Source organism: Dendrobium catenatum, unplaced genomic scaffold (genome assembly GCF_001605985.2).
Source record: "Dendrobium catenatum unplaced genomic scaffold, ASM160598v2 fragScaff_scaffold_925, whole genome shotgun sequence".
Classification (NCBI taxonomy): Eukaryota; Viridiplantae; Streptophyta; class Magnoliopsida; order Asparagales; family Orchidaceae; genus Dendrobium; species Dendrobium catenatum.
Window position 1 is genome coordinate 462,712 of NW_021319387.1, and position 18,060 is coordinate 480,771.

Sequence of the window (18,060 nt, forward strand, 5' to 3'; positions counted from 1 at the left end):
TCATTAGGTCTATTACTACTAAAATTACACTTCATATATTCCGTTTTAGATCTACTCAAGCGAAAACCTTTAGTCTCTAATGTTGACCTCCATAATTCAAGTTTACTTTCAACTCCCTCTCTAGTCTTATCAATAAGAAGAATATCATCAGCAAAAAGCATACATTAAGGTACATCCTCTTGTAAATATCTAGTGAGAACATCCATGACTAAAACAGTAAAAATTCAAAATATTATAATAATTTTTTAAAGCCTATTTGTTATGTAAGAAATGTAAGAATTCAAGACAACTATGAACTTAATAAATTTTTACATAAATTAAAATTTTAAATTTATAACACTAAAAAAATGGCATGCTATTTGCGCCTTATGTTATTGCTCATATATGACGCAAATAGTACATGCTATTTTGAACTAGTATGCTGCATCAGGTCATGCGCCATGATGCACGTCATCTTGCACCATTGACATATATGAAACTAACAAACTTGTAAGAGGAAATATTTACAAGAATCTTGAACCTTCACGCAACAAGCTTTGTAAACGTTGTTTAACCAATAAATTTCAAAGCTGAAACCAAGAAAGTTGGGCTTCAGAATCGGTATATTCTAAAGCATACCCATGTGAAAGCCCCCTTGCCTTCCAAAGCTTGAACTAACACAGCAACTCGGCTAGGATGAACAGAACGCAAGTGTATTTAAATTGGCTAGGAAAACATGGGATAGCAGGTTATCTATTTTGAGATCTCTGATTCTCATATCATTATAAAAATAGCAAGTCAACCAACCTCAAGCTGAGTCAACTCCATAACTTAAAAAAGCTACAACTGATGTACATAATGATTCATGCAACTTTGCAAGTTCTAATTTAGGCTTCGTTTGAGACGGCTTTCTTTCTGCTTCTTAAAATAGTTTTTTAGTACAAAAATTTTTAATTTGTATTAGAAAGATATTTTAAGAAGTAGAAAGAAAGCCGTCCCAAACGAAGCCTTAGATTCTTTTTGGATCTCCAGGGAGGCAAGGAGAATATAATGTGAGCTGATATGGTAGGGTATGTATTTTAACTCAATGAGATGCCTAAGGGTTATATGGCCTTATCATGCACTTTGATATCAAATTATTTAGTTGGATACTTAAATATTCAGATCAGTTTTGTGTTATCATTCTCATTTCATGTTTCTTCTTATAGCCAGATAATGGCAGCATCAGTCATAACCAAGACTAAAGCTAGACGCTTCCCTACTAACAGAAGTAATTTTTTCCTGATTATCTCAGCTTGTTGGTTGTGAAATTGCCACTGTTTCAGCTATTGCTCGACATGTTGATACAAATTTGCCACCTCCTGATAATCTATGTTCCCTTTTGTGAGTCTTCTTCTCACAGTTATTTGAAAAGGTTGATCTCATTATTATTCTAACAAATTGCATTACAAAAATTTTTATATGCAGCCAATTGGAAAATGGATGTGCTGGCGTTTTCGTAATGGCAGTGTCATCACCATCACCAAAGGTGAATTATGTTCCAGGCATTGATGGAATAAGTATGCTGAATAAATATCTTCCCATTATTTGTAAAATGCTTACTTACTAGAAAGCTTTATTAACTATACCAATAAGCCATGATACATTTTTTAAATATTTTTCTGCTGAATGAAATTTAGCTATTAAAAAGATATATTAACTTTGTACAGAAGTTGTCCTCAGATATATTGGCGAGTTGACGGCACAAAAGGAACACTGCAAATTGAACGTGGGATTGAGAATGGAAGGCACGGATACACGGTAGAATATACCTGGTTAATTGCGCCGTTTTCTACAAATATTAAGGTTTTGTTTGGGACGACTTTTTTACTGCTTCTTAAAGCAACATTGCCATTGTCAGGTCCCATAAATTTTTTGTACTAAAAAGCTATTTTAAGAAGCAGTAAGAAAGTTTGGGGCCAAACGAAGCCTAACTCTTAGTTGGGATTAATGATTTTTCTTGATTGATTTCAAGGAGCATCTATCAAAGCAATTGATTAAGCCATGGCATTGGATGTTGTACAGGTTCTCTTCAATACAACAGACGGCTTATGTGAAAGAGCTTTCCACCCGTTCAGTGGGGTGCATGAAGAATTGAAAGCTTTTGTTCATGACATAAAGCAGGCTACTAACAAGGTATGATTGTTTTTGTAGCTAGTCATATGGTTTAATGATAGGATTAAGAATAATTGATTTGGCTATTATAACAATTAGCCAAATTAATAATATTATCCAAACTTTAATTTATTTCATATCCTTAACTTTTGTGTTTTATAAAAACTGGGAAATAGAAATCCATACAAAGTCTCGGGATGCATGCAGATGCAGGCAACGGGAGAGATGATTTCAATCCTTACCAAACTGAGAGAAGGAAAAGTTATTGAGATGGGAGAGGGGAGAGAGAATAGATAAGGGTGTCTTTTCAAATGAAATTGATAATTCATTCATAATTTCTTTAATTACAAGCCATAAAACCCATATTCATAGAGAAGGGTTATACATAAATTCATACTAAAATTACAACTTAAATCTCGATAAAATAAAATAAAGATGCACTGTAATTTGTCATGTTGCAGCTCACGGGATGATATTGAAGTGATGCAATAGATAGATATGGTGATGCACCATTTCCCTAAGGGTAATAAGTCACCTCTAGATAGTAAGATGTGTTGCACCTGTCTAGAAAGATCATGGGCAATGTGTTGGATGTCAGAGAGATAAATAGGGCTACAAACGAACCGAACCGAATTAAGTATGTGCTTGTTCATGCTTGAGTTCATTTATTATCATCTTGTTCAAGCTTGATTTGAGCTTTTTTGTTTGTGTTCAAGCTTGGTTGGTTTAAATTAATGGTTGTTCATATTTGGTTCATGTTCGGTTCATTTCATGATTAATACTTTAATACAATTATAATCAAATTTCTTAGTCGAGTTTTAATCGAGCTTCTTAACAAGCTTGTTTATGAGCGTTAAATAATACTGTCAATGAACATAAATGAATAGAACGCTAAGTTTTTCAAGCTCGTTCGTTGTTGGCCCATAGCCTACAACCAAAAGGGAATAAAAAAATAATAATATAATTTTTGCTAAATCATTACTTGCTCCCATATCCTACCAAAATCGTGTGCATACAGTCGCCCATACATTGTGTAAACGGCGCCGTTGCAGTCGTCGCATGTGTACCTCGAGCCCGCCTCTGCCTTGTTCTTTAAAAGGCGAATGAAATGAAGCCTTTGGGCTGCTAATCCACTCTCCCATGCGACTGAGCTCCCATCACTGCTTCGGATCTCCCTCACAAACTCCTGCCTCTTGCCGCCCTTTAGAAGCCGCAAACCCCCTTAGCATCCGGACCCCCTTCTCCATCCAACCTTTTACACCTTGCCGAGCCTCCCGACCTCCTGTTTCCTCCGATCGAGAGAGAGAGAGAGACCTACTTGTGAGAAAATATTTTATTTATTAATTTGAAGAAAATGCTTTTGTAATTTTATAAATAAATAAATTCTCACGCGATTCGCTTTATTTATATTTTAATATTTTCTTTCAATCAAATCCACGTAGTCAGACAATATACCACCCCGAGGAGTAGACTAATGTCCTTCTACTGATCTAAAAAAAAGAAAACTATAATTCATTTTTCTAATCAAGTGCAGCATAGGGAATATACAAATCATCCCGAAGGATGACGAGTATAATATCCTATCGACCCGATTAGACTAATGAATTATGAGCTTATTTTCATAATCAAATATAGAAGATATTTAACCTGCCTGTGAAAGCAGATTAATTATCTACCTATTCTTTGATTATGGAAATAAATTTTAAAATATAGATAAAGCGAACGATCTACGTCCACAGATCTTTCCCCTACCCCAGAAAGAAAATTAAGGCAGGGTTTAGATTATTCTGGGATTTAGACTCCCTATAGGGGCAAGCCCCTATAATTAATTACATCTCCTAAGAGAATACTCTCGATTTAAATGAAGACTAATTAATTTCAAAATTATATATAAATTTAACTAAACATTTGAGCTAATTTAAATTTTCATGATCAGGTTTTAGATTATAAAGTTAACACTGAATTTGGAAGAGTTTAGATTTGATTAGAAGGAAGAATGTGCAGGGAGAGGGTGTATACATTCTGGACTTACCACCTGCCTAGAGTGGGTTGCCAGCTAACAATCCTAATCACAACAATTCGCCGATAAATGCAAGATTTAAGGTAGCTCTATCCTAAGAATCAAGGAATGGTTAAAGAATTTAAATCAAATGCAATAGAATATGCTTACGAAAAATTGAAATCTACACGAATGCTAATGATGCATGAACAGTTCTGTATATGAAAGAGCTGACTTTTATTAATATCAAATTTATAAAGTACATCCCAGGGTCTGCAGTAAAGTAAAGGTGGCCAGGCCCCACCGACAACAAACCTGGGTTCTAAGCCTATAAAAGAGTAGAATTAAATATAACTGCTTATGGTCTTCAGGCTCCAAATCTTCTATGGAATCCCAAAAAAGAACATCCTCCTTGTGGAGGGTATTACTTTTTGGAGCCCCATTTGTATATGTATAAGCAGTTATTTTCAATTCTTTTACAGACTCCAGACACTTTAAAGACTCAATCTATATACAACAGATCTAAAAAAAATAAAATTTATATTTATTTTTATAAGTACATCAGATCCTAAGAACATTCTACTTTGCAGGTAAGTAAAAGCAAGAAAATAAAAGCAGTTATATAATTATGCATGCTATGAGTGCGTTGTGAAGAGTTATAAATGCAGGAAAGTAAAGATAGAAAAGTAAAGTACATGACCCTCACTTATTCACTCCACTCTTTGGTGCACTTACAGAAAAATAAATATGCATGCTATGAGGTACAGGAAAGTAAGCAAACACATATGGGTGCCCTCTAGGCAAGACACCCGCAAATAAACCACAACAAACCACCGGCCTAGCCTAGGTTAGAGTTGGCTGTCCTAGCAAGCATCTAAGTGTGTGAAAGAGGTCGTGTGGCTTGGATAGGTCCTATAGGAATTATTGTTTGAATTGCATGTATTATTAAAGTTTATTTATTAAAGGACAAATGAGAATTTAATTGAAATTTAAGTAAAGTGTATTTGAATTTTAATTTATTCAACTTTTAGAAGTTAGAGTTATTTGATTTAATTTTAAAGAACTTATAAACTGATAACTCCCTAAGTGCAGGAAGTTATCAATTTATAAGTTCTAGGACTTTCAAAATGTACACTCATCTTATAAAGAAGATAAGTGTTCATTCGAGAATCCCCAAAATTTCATTAGAGAGAGGAAAAAGGGACCTTATAAATGCAATGTAACATACATTCCCTAAGGGGTCGTATATGTTACATAAGGTCGGTGTGTTATTATATTTATTTGAAGATCTCTAAATTTAAATGTATTAGTGCCTTACTAAAAGGAGTCGTGCACAATACATAGGAGATCTTTTGGTTATTTAAGTGTATTAAAAGGCCTTTTAAAATCGAAATGACTAAAGCCCTCCAAAAGGAATCAAGCTTTAGGCATTAAGGCCTTAACCCATTAAATCCAAATTAATGATCAAATTTGATTGATTAAGATTAATCAATCAAATTATCAAGTTAATTTAATTTAAATGAGTTAAAATTTAATTTAAATCCTAATGTATTTTATTATAATATTTAGAATCTTTAATCATTTATCGAATATTAATGAATTTTATTATTATAAAATTATTTAAAATTAAAATTAATACGTTTCTGGTTTGATTTGATTTTAAATGGGTTTATTTTATATTTTTGATATTTATTGGAATTTTACATGAATTTTAAGATATTTATTTAGTTAATGTTTAATTAAGGGTTGACTTAGATTTAATAAAATTTAGGCCTTTATTTTAAGTTTTAATGATTGAAAGTTTGATTTAAAGTTGATTGGAGTTTATTGAGATTGATTTTAATTTTTTAGGAATTTTTATTTGATTTATTTGGATTTATTGAAGCAAAAGAAGAAGATCCTTGAAGAAGGGTCACCTAAATCTACTAGTTGTTATAAGATCAATTAATGTCCAATCAAGGTGAATTAGATCAAGGGGTTTATGACACTAGTTTTCTATGTTTGAATTTCATCCCAAAAGGGATGTGTGAAGTTTACCTAGATGTATCTAAATTAACTAATACACGACCTTAATTGTTGTCCCTTAATGTCACTAGGCTATAGGATGGCAAATCATGTTCACTAACCCTTGGACACTAATTGTAATCACACCAAAGCAATCATGAATCCAACAAATAAAAGTGCCATTAATTATTTAAACTAAATCAAGCATGATATTAAAGGTAAATTTTAACTAAACTATACATGATCAAGGTCTAAACCTATTTTCACTGGAAGGAAGACTTAACACTGATTCCATAGAACCCTAACATGCTATGATTGGATTTAATTTGGATTATATTTGAATTTACAAAAGTTTGGGTCAAATCATGACCAAGACTTTAGTAAATTCAAATACCCCAGATATATGCATCAAATGGACTTGAGAAAATTACAGTAGACCAATATTAGACCCTATTACATCTCTGCCAAAGCTCAGCTCAAAATAATATATATACTTCTATTTAAAAATAAAACAAATTTTTTTGTATTATTGAAATTACTAATAAAATATTACTCAAAATAATTTTTATAATATAGTACTTGAAAATATAAACAAAACGAGCCCAAGAACTCCAAAAATGGATGAGAATTAAAATTCTGGTGAATTTTTGAAGTTCGGGAGATTTTCTAGATTTATTTTAGGGTTTTAAAAGCCTGGTCAAATGTCGGTGTTGACCTGGACACGCGGCGCGCGTGGGGACATCCACGCGGACGGCGGCGGTCAAGTGGGGCCCGTCACTTAACCAGCGGCAGCGACATAGCCGTTGGATCGATCACAGAGGAGATCCGACGGTCGGGATCCAACCCGCGGTATTGAAAACGACCTGGAATGATCGAACAGTGGCAAAGGGTACCGCGATTTGGATCAATGGCTCAGATCTGGCCTGGCGGGGTTCTGACCAACCGCGGTTTCGAGGGATTGAAACGAGTTATAAAGCAGGGTTAATTGTAGCCGTTGATCTATAAAGAATAGATTTAACAACTACGAAATCGTCTTCCTCCTCCAGTCATCCGAACACCCTAAACCCATTTTTATGTTTCGTTCTCTCAAAATACTGAATGAAATAGTTTCAAATTTTAGAAAGAGATATAATTAGATCTAGGAAAGAATGGGGGATTATTTTTAAGCCATTTGATGCAATATTCCATGAGTTATTTAAGAACCTATAAAAATTCCTAGGGTTTAGGATTTACCACTATATGATGGATCGATTGAGTTGATTTAAAGCTCTCTGAATTTGTGGTGTTTTCGTGCCCAACTTCCTTGAAGACCCCAAGCTTGGAGGATCAAAGACCACTAGGAAATGTCATGCTCTTTTCAACAGGTACCAAAGACCACTAAGCACTCATATAGCGTCTTGGGTATTGAAGAAAGTACAGTCGTGGTGTCACCCGACATCTACCTGAAGCGCTCATGTAACGTGGAGGGGAAGGTTGCCTCTTAGTTTTTCCCCTAAACGGGAGAGACGTCGGTAGGCTGCCGAAATTTACACTGACGGGGGACTTGTACTTGGACTTTTGAGCATAATGCAAGTGACTAATAATAAATTTTTGGACCTAAAATAAAATGAAATTGAAGTGAACCATGACTTGAACATGACTCAAGGAACTTGACATTGAACAATGAAGTGAACTCAAAATTAAATTTGAACTTGTAAACTTGAACATGGACTTGGATTTGAAACAAATGAAAATAAAATTCAAACTTGAGTTGGACCACAGGAAACTCGTACAATGGATGACGACGAATTAAACTTGAATGACATGAACTTAAACTTGAAGTATGCACTTGTGGACATTGAACTCAAACTATACAACCTTAAGTAGAACTTGAACATTGATTGAGCAACAATAACCCAAATGACATCATTGGTTAATAAGAATGTATTATCCAAATTACAAGTAGATATACAAGGATACTCTAATGAATATTACAATTCATATGTGAGATATTTCTCTCACAAGTGATTATGAAACTCATGCAATCAGTTGATTTGAGACAAATGCATTAGCCACAAGGATGTATAATGAATGCAACAAACATCAACATGCAAACAAGTGCAAATGATATATGATGATTCGAAGAATTTAAATTTGAATGGAACATAAAAAAAAATTGAGTGGAACACTTGGCACCATACTTTGATTTTATGAAACAACATTTGGGAAATTCCAAGCGATCTACAAATGAGTGCAAGTTGGAGTATGATTCCCCCATAGTTAATAGAAGAAAGATATACAAGTGGACACACAAAATATTCTTAAGTTTTCTGTGAGGGGTGACAAGAGAATACAACAGCTTGCCAACATACAAATGAACCCAAGGGCTATGAAATGAATGCTACAACATCCCTACAATTGGTACTAACCAAAGCAAACATAATAGCCTCCAACGAATGTTGAAAATCAATACACTAGCAAATGCAGCAACATCGGGCATTCAATATCAACATGTGATATGGTATAATAAGTCTTGCAAGCATAGGTCAGGGAGTGGCAATGAATGCAGCATACCTGTGAACAAATGAAAGAAAAATGTGGAAAAAATATCAAGCATACCAATAATGCTGGTTAATTCGTGAAAGACATATATGTCACATGCATATATGAAAAGAAGCGTCTGATGAGTGTGAATTGTCTACATGCATGGATCAAAGAATTTGCAATATAAAGAGCTGCTCATGATGCAAGGGGGTTCATAGTAGTTATAGCAAGCTACATATAAGTGGTCATATATAACACACGATGACAACGTTAATTCACTGGAAAGGCTCCTGATGGATATACGGATCCACTGAGGGAATGGCACAAACAACATAGAGCTTGTGATGTCTATGTCAATTAGTCCATGAGTTCATTTAAAGAAGACTTGAAAGCACTAATGAAGGGAGTTATTGGTGAATACGATGAGTAATGTGCAAAGAAGAGGATAATACATACATTGCAGCATATGATGAACACTAACACCTGCTAACAAGAATGGGGGATTATCATGATACCTATACATTTATAAGCTGCCATAGCATAAGGCAATGAATGCTATGACATTATTACAATCAATCGCCCTTCAATGTTGAGTAGATACATCGATCCATTGCAAGAGAACACCAGATGGTATGTAGCAAACAAAAGTGTCTATAGATCCTCTATAATATGCAAAATGTCATTTACGAACAAAAGGGGCAAATGACTACAACGAAGATGATGGTAGGAGATCTACGTTCAAAGTAACTTGCTCACAGAATACTGAAAATGCATGCAATGGTCCAACTAACAAGCAATGCATATTGAATGTTATGGTGTGCTTGAAATCAATACAAATGTAATTGGCAATTCAATTACAAGTAACATTGATAGAAATGAGGTAAAAGTGATGGATTCTCTACAAATATAGGCATACACTCATACATTCAGCATATTGTTTACGGGCAAGTATAAGGAGGCTATAACAGATGCAAACTTCTACGATCTATCGTAGAAGATCGTCAAATGTCCAAAATGCCCCCGCACATGCACCGTAGTTTGTATACACATAGGTACACAATGGGTAAGTGCAATCACGAAAACCGCATGGGCTCCGACGAGCGTGTTATAAGTATACACATGACGTGACATCTAGGGATTTTGAGCGGTTTAATAAGTGAATTCAAGTTCGAACCCGATCCTCCTTTACGGATCAATAAGAATCGACATGGTTCGAACCATCAAATAAATATACAGTTGTGGTGACCGGTATATTTGTTTAAATGCATTCATATTAGGCGTTCAAGGCCTATAATCAAGAGAATTCACTAATAAAGACATAAAACCTATGAAACTCAATTCTCTGTCGGCAAACTGACAGAGTCGACAATGTTCAATCAACAAAGGGAAATAAACTCTTTCACCCCGATGATGGTCGTGTTGAAGAAAATCTTAACCGGAGGGGTTAATTCCAAGTATTCAAATGTCTTCTAAGATCTATTCAAATACCCATAAAAATCTCAAAAATCTAGATATTTAAAATCAAAATTCAACCATTCAAGCGCTTAAAGAAAATTCCATCCACCCTCCGCAGTAGTTTGCCAGGATGGACAAATTAAAATTTACTTTGGCTCACAAAGAGTTAATGCCTAATCGAAAATATCACTAGGATCCATTCTCAAACAATCTGCTACCAATAAGGACGTGGTACGTGTCCTCTGACCGGCAGTTATGGCACCGCAGGATAAATCGTTATGACCCAGGGCCCTCTGAACCAAGTGGTTTTGCTGCCAAATGTCACCATGAAATATCGTTTATGGCCAGAGCCAATACGTTTCTTAGTGGCATCAAATCCTTGAGATATGAATCAATAGGATATGATCGATAGGTCACAAATCCCTCTGTTAGCTAAGGTGGATTCAAATTTGTCCCCTTAGATAAACATTCACCTCAGATCTATAAGGTCCCCTTGGACGAAGCAATCCATTGCTGCTGACAAGGATCTTTCTGTCAGGTTGGGTCGACTATCTCCTCTGACTAAGTAGACCAGGGACCACGATGGCCCGGGATGACGGAACATGGGATCTTCATCGGGTCCATCATCCATTCCCCCACCATCCGCTTTAAGTGCAAGATGGTGAAAATTTTCAATCTTAAATATCAAACTTCTTAAATGTCTCAACCCAGATTTTCAAACATCCAAAATTTTCAAATACATATGCCCTTGCTGCTACTAAATGCCAGATAACACACATCTCTACGTATCTGATTGACGACTAGCCTTAATCGAAAGATCTCTCTTATTATCGGGAGGGATAATTAACTATAGGGGCTTGCGCCTATAGGAAACCAGAACTCATATCATAAAGTCCTCGCAAAATGAGGGCGAAATCTCTTGGTAGTGTCTTATCTACAAACTCATCTGCCTTTTCAAAATTTACCCCGGAACTTAATTCATTAAAATCCCCCGAAATAAAAGCAACATCGGGCGAAGGCCGGGGTCGAATTTTCGGAGCCCACATTCATTTAACTTATCAAACGAACATGAACAAGCTCTTCTCGAGCCAAGCCACAAGTAGCTCGTCAAACGCTCGATTCATTTGCAACCCTAGAGATAAAACCAAGTGATCAATGTCCTCCCTCTAGCTTCCTTGATATGTAATAGAAAATCAGGTAGTAATTCTTTATTCTCTCTTGAGACAAATTAGATTTATTTAAACAAAACTTTTATGTATGTTATGTCAAGGGTTTATTAAGATTCTGGTAGGAGCAAATCCTTATAGTTAATTATCTTTTTTTGTTCATGAGAGAGCACTCTTTATTAGGGAGGTTGGTTAGGTTTAATTTTAAGGCTAGATTTAATACATAGGCTTTAATTTAATTGATGGAGAATGGTTGGGGAATGCATGTAGGATCAAAATCATAAGGTTTTGGCCCCATCTTCCAACATCACGGGTTTTTAGTCGTAACATTCAGGGAGTTTGATTAACAATCATGGGTCATAATGGCAAGATGAGTTTGATAAATATGTACTTTTGAGATCGATATAAAGTCATTCACTAACAGAAGGTTAGTTATTTCTTTCATTGAATGATTTAGAGGCACAAAGTATGACCAATTGTGTTTCAGAGGTATTAGATATAAGAAGAACATATTGTGAACATTAATTTTTCATAAGTTTTAACTTGACTTGAAGCACGTTTAAAACATGTGTTTTTTGTATTATGATTTTTTAGTGAGCATTTTTATTTTGATTTGTAGGCTTTTTAACATAAGTGCTGACCTAGATTTAATTTAGGATGTGACTAAAATCTTTTGAAAACTCACCGGGGCTTAGGGTGGTTGGTCGGCGAGCACGGTTCCATCTCGGGTTCGAATCCCCCCTACTACGGCCTCGCCTCTTCAGTGATGCAAGTGCGAGTCCGATGCCGGTGGATGGCCTCACTAGGTTCCGCCGAGGGATTAGTTACGCCGCGAAGCGCTCCTTTTGGAGTGACAGCTGATAGATACCCCCGCTAAAAAAAAAAAATCCTTTGAAAAGTTCATAACATCTAGTTATAGTCTTCATGCATTGGCTTCCAATAGTAAATAACTATGGTGACTTGTGCTCTATATATAAAATAAACCCTAATCTAACATCAGGGAAAATCTGATTAAGATAAATTTAATCTACTGCAAGAAAAAATACTCTCTACTCTTCTTCTCATTTACACATTGAGGAGACTCACAAGGAAGAGTTATACTTAGACTTTTCCTTGGTGATTGATGGCATTCATGGCAAGAGCCATTAAATTTTTATGAGATATCATAAGCAATGCGCAAATCATTTAACATATGCATATCAATGCATTTCATTTATGACAAGCAGTGCGCAAAGCAATAAACATATACATATCAATACAAAAAGCAATAAGCATATATAATATCATAGGAATAGTTTCATTTAGTGTAGAATATGTGTAGAATTTCACTTGCATATCACATAACATAAAAGAAATTTCTTTGCATACTCATATCATTTAAATCAATGCTATAATACGAGACAATAACACTTGCTTTCTATATTAAATGAAATGTTGTTACATACCCAAAATTCAAGTAAATTCTTTAAGTCTTTCTCCAAGCTCATCTCATCTCCTTTTTAGGTCTCTTATAATCTCTAACCAACGCAACATTCACTTTAGGCGGTGTAAGCAGCTGCTCAAGCTTAATTATGTCAAATATCAAGCTTGTGCCATTAATCTTACCTCCCCTTATTCCATGTGTTACCAATGTGTCACACGATGGTCAATGAACATCTTTCATGGCATGGATCCCATCAAACAAACGACTTATGTGAATACACATCAAACTCAAGGGCTATTTGATTGGAAGTAAAATGAGTGTAAAGTATTTCAAATGCAAGGGTTTGAAGATGTTTGGTCGGAAGAAAAAGAAATGCAAAGTAAAGTGAATGTAGTGTAAATCATTTTAGTTCTTTTTTGAGGTAGTTTCATTTTAGTTCATTTTTAAGATAAACTAAACTTGTCAAAATTTGAGTGAAAATTATTTACACAAGCTCGCTTGACCTCCTTCACCAGCCGCCACCACCTATCTCCCACTGCCGCCCATCATCCATTTCCATCGCCCCTAGCTGCCTCCACCTGCCACCATTGTTGCCAGCAGCAATCTGTTGCAGCGAATACCACTTTACTTGATAAATTAACGAACCAAATATGAACATAAAAATATACCTTGTTTACGTACTACGCTGCAGCGAATAACACTTGAATTTACCTAGCTTTGGCTCATTTAATACCCCCACATAAGAGTGAACAAAATTGCGCATAGTAAGATTACAGATGCATAGTATAAAATGCGATTGGACTGAATATTTCTCATGAATAATCTATCATAAAACTTTTGAAGATTGTTTACTTTATGAATAACCTATTCTAATTATTTGCTTCCATTTTTTTTTTGTTTGCAGTACACAACAACAAGGCCCGAAGCTGAGCCTCGTAGTTCATATTTAGAGGGTGTTAGAGACGTTGCCGTTTTGGAAGCCATGCTCGAATCAAGCAGCAAGAATGGAGCTCTTACTCATGTGAAGAGGTTCTGATTCATTAAATTAGATATGAAATTGTATGAGTTTATTATTTGCCGAACCAAAAAAATTGCTGCTTCCATGAGAATTGAATGTTATGAATCAACCTAAGTGATATATATATATATATATATGTTAATGGGACAAACAGAATTTAGTAAAATCAATTCATATATATCTAATAAAGCACCATCTTCTCTGATTGTCCTAGTAGTACGGGTGTCAAAAGTTGACACTACCTAAAATTTGATTCGGAAAAATTCAGGTTCGGATCAACCAGTTTGTGAAACGAGTTTGGTCTGAATTTGGATTTTTAACCCGTTTGAAAATAGATCAGGTTCAGGTTGACCTGACAACCTGAAGTCAACATGGATTGACCAATTTGGTCATCACGTGTTAGGACAGGCATCGCGTCAGAGGTTGCAACGTCGGGTCGCATTTGCCAATCCGCGTCAAATGTCGGCGTGTCACCACCGTCAGTCCAGCCCGCTCAGTCTCACTTGTGTAATCTTCTTCCCCGATCCATCTCGTACGTCGCACTCGTTGCCATTGGGTGCTAGTCTGCTATCGATGCAGCCACTCTGCCAGACTCGGTGAACCTGTATGCTCCATAGCTATTCACTGGTCAGGTCATGCCAACTCAGTAGCCCGCACGGGTCGGGTCTATTTACGGCCTGATCAAGTCGGATTCAGCCCGAACCTAATCTGTTGACCAGAATTGACACAGCTACCTAACAGGTGAAAGTCATCCTTGGCACCAAAGCACATAACTATCGAGCCCATCCTTTGTAAAATACATTAAGCTCTTTATATTAAATTAAATATAAGGTAATACAATCCACAAATCAAACTAATTTAGTGTATTATGGGTAACAAATTAACCGATAAAAATCTTTGAAAATTATCATGATACTGAAATCAAATCTGACCTGCATCAAATTGAGATCAGCGGTGAGCCAATCGTAGGCACCAAACATAAACACAAAGACTCAATCAAACTGGCCGGTCAATTCCAAAACACAATACCTTCAAAAAACAAATTCCTGCAGCAAGCTAATTGCGTTAAATCTATCTAAATTAAACCACAAGTGAAACCACTGCAAGGATTTTAAAAATTATGCAAAAAACTCGCTATTTCTGGTCTGAAGCAGAAAGATGAAGTTGAAATACAATGATTTACTGTCATTACAAGCAGGCATGACACCTCAAATAATACTCTATACAAGCTGTTTTTGCATTACGAAAGATATTACCATACATTTCAAGCAATTCAACAAACTATCCTTAACCTGAAAACTAACGAACAGGCTTTTAAAAGCATAAACTCAACTAGGGTATGTATGGCAGCCCACTTCAAAGGATCACGTAACTTTCTTTTATTTCCCTGCTCCAAACAAATCTATCCCATCGAACAAAGACCACCTAGATTACACCCCCAAGAAGAAAAATACAAAAGAGGAAAATATCTGCAATGCCTAGAACAAGATTAATAATACAGTTAACTACAGGGGACAAATATAGCATATTCACACGGCTTGTCCACTGACAACACCCAAAATTGAGAACTCAGATTTAGTGCAAAATAAAGTTGTTGCCAGCAAATGACACTGATGAATGGGGATAGACAGCTCTAACCAAAGAGAGAATCGGATCGTCTTGGAAACACTTGATCAGCTTCAATCTCCCTGTAAGCAGTAGAGTTGGCGTATATTGCCTGAAGCTGCAAAGCACATAAACCAAAACTGAGATGTGTTTTGATTACAAGGAATTAAATGCAATTAGGCAATTTGAGATAATGAAACCCAATAAACCTACATGTTTTTGCCAAAAAAAGTAAAAAAATTTGAAGAATTTAACAAATTGAATGCATAATAAGGGAAATTCAGATTTATTAGTTTGCTCTCATATGTAAATAACATGAAATGCGCCTAGGATGCTCGTATCACTATTCAGTAGAAGCGGGCATAGGTTAAAGATTACCCCTATTCTTCACTGCATGGAGGGAAGCCTTTAACATGTCCACCATTATCAGCCTCAATAAACGGTCATGGGCACTTCCATTTATTAAAGTTTCCATAGTAATGAAATGGTACTGACATTGTTTAGGAGGACACGATTAAAATGCCACAAAAAAATAATGTAATGGGTATAAGACAAAAAAGATGTGTGAAAAATATATTTGAAGTATATATATATATATATAGAGAGAGAGAGAGAGAGAGAGAGAGAGAGAGAGAGAGTCAAAATTGATGCCTTTAATATGGCCTATGAAGGTATCTTAAAAAAACTCACTCTTCTAATGAATGATTTGTTCAATACATTTTGCGTCAATGGATCCCTACTCAACTAAAACAGTCTATTGTTAAAAAGGAATAGCTTTCAATCCTTAAATGCATTTCTAAATTTCAAGACAATTTAGTCAATTTCCATCAAGAAAGAAGGAAGAAGGAAGAAGGAAGCAGGAAGCCAGGAAGCACATTATTACTAGAATCTTACTCTAAACTTGATCTCCTTATTTATGGCAAAACAAAACATATTTATAGAGGAGCAGCAGCTCTGAGCTTCAAATTAAAAAAAAGCTCATTTAGAAATCTGAAAGGGAATTTACTTCTACAAATGAAAAATAAAGCATTTGCTTTAAGAAAGCAAAGAAATGAATTTCCTGAATTGACGGCTCCCCAGGGCTGAATCCTAAAAAGTTCTATTCCAACGGCTGATGCCCAAGTGAGCTGGAAGTTGAGCGAGATGAATAAAATAAAATATAGAATGTTTAGCCTTAAAAAATGGATCCAGTAAGCCCTTTTAAGATAATTATTGTTGTTCTTAGGCTAGAAATCACTTGCTGCTTTACTGAGGAATCAGACACCTGTTTTCCTTGATTTGTATTGGAAAGGTGGAGGAATAGTAATCCAGCCCAAAAAGTCTTCATTAGGGTGCTTATGGATCACGGTAGCTTAGGGGCAAATAATTTTTAAATTTTGGAAGTTTCATCACTGACTAAAGAGATTCCGTCATCTTTAGATATGATAACTCAATTTTGGGTAGGAAGTGGTGTGGCAAATAACTCAAAGAACTACTTTAGAAACTCTTGAATCATCCACTATTTAATCTTAGCAGGACTTTCATGGGGATATTTCCTGTTTACATTTTCCTGAATATTTTTTTAACGAGAAACCTACATTATCAATAGATTATCACCTTATCTGCTCTAGATTAGAGTTGGCATAAAGAAGATAAATTGAGTTTTCAGAATTCACAAAAACTAAAGCATAAGCTTTCCGTGCAAGCACATGATAAAATGTATGCTTTACATCAAGAGTGAATGTTTCATGCTCCAAATGCTTTGATGGTCATGCTTGAGAGCATTTTGAGATCGCTTTGCTATGAACTGCAATTCTTTTGCACTTTAAAGCATGCTTTTTAAACACTAGTTTAATGTGATGATTGTCATATTATTCTCTTCAATGTATTCCACTTGCATATAATCAGTAAGGTAAACAAAAAAGCTTATAAAACAATATAGCTATTTCTTTTACTTGACAAAATGGTATTAGGTAGACATTGCCTGGGGCATCTTGTATTTTAGGCAAGACGCATTGGGATTATATAATCAAAAGTAAATATGTATTGTGATGTTTATCTTGATGCTAACAGATGATATACAACATAACGTTCTCGGGAAAATGCATGATTTTGATAGGAATGATCTTTGTTGAAGTTTAAAAACCAACACATGAAAGAAATATTTAGAAGGGGCAATGAAGCAGGAATACGGAAATGATGACATTGACAACCAATGATGATATGACACGTCATGGATACAATGCTATATTTTATAAAATTTTAAATATAAAATATGTACTTTATAGTATTTTCTACTAAAAGCATCACCCAATGAAGTATCATATACATCACAAAAGAAGCTACAACGACAACAACAACATCAAGCATTTATCCAACGTGGGGTCGACCACATGAACCCTCCTCGATTGTGTCCTATTAAGAGTCAAATCCTTACTTAAATCTAATAAAAAATATCATTTCTAATACTTTATGACCAAAAGTCTTTTTAGTTCCACCTCTATCTTTCGTAACATAGTTAGGATTTAACACATCTAATCTCATAACCAAAATCATCAGAAGCTGATGTTTTATCTGACGAAACCATCTAAGACGGCTCTATCTAATTTTATCTTCCATTGGAGCTACTCCAATCTTTTCATGCATATACTTATTTCACATTCTATCTCTAAGTGTAAAACCACTCATCCACTTGAGTAGGAGTCAAAATGAGTTTTCAAGTCGGGTTTGGGTCCAACCCAAAACTGAACTGCCT

General features: G+C 35.3%; 2 protein-coding genes across 3 annotated transcripts in view; one reads left to right on the forward strand and one right to left on the reverse strand.

Moving 5' to 3' along the window:
- Positions 1 to 13,856, forward strand: part of LOC110106459 (scyllo-inositol 2-dehydrogenase (NADP(+)) IolW) — a 37,455-nt gene extending 23,599 nt beyond the window's left edge. The window contains exons 9-13 of one of the 2 annotated variants that reach the window (XM_020836381.2): positions 1,274 to 1,362; positions 1,447 to 1,507; positions 1,702 to 1,779; positions 2,044 to 2,154; positions 13,608 to 13,855. In XM_020836381.2, coding sequence (XP_020692040.1) covers positions 1,274 to 1,362; positions 1,447 to 1,507; positions 1,702 to 1,779; positions 2,044 to 2,154; positions 13,608 to 13,739 — 471 coding nt within the window. In that variant the 3' untranslated portion in view covers positions 13,740 to 13,855. Of the gene's footprint in view, positions 1 to 1,273; positions 1,363 to 1,446; positions 1,508 to 1,701; positions 1,780 to 2,043; positions 2,155 to 13,607 lie in introns of both variants that reach the window. The other variant, XM_020836382.2, reaches the window with a different exon arrangement.
- A 983-nt stretch (positions 13,857 to 14,839) lies between these two features.
- LOC110106447 (TBCC domain-containing protein 1) overlaps positions 14,840 to 18,060 on the reverse strand; it is a 45,497-nt gene continuing 42,276 nt past the window's right edge. Inside the window, exon 9 of the mRNA XM_020836366.2 lies at positions 14,840 to 15,444. Within this exon, the coding sequence (XP_020692025.1) occupies positions 15,401 to 15,444 (44 nt within the window). The 3' untranslated portion in view covers positions 14,840 to 15,400. The remainder of the gene's footprint in view (positions 15,445 to 18,060) is intronic.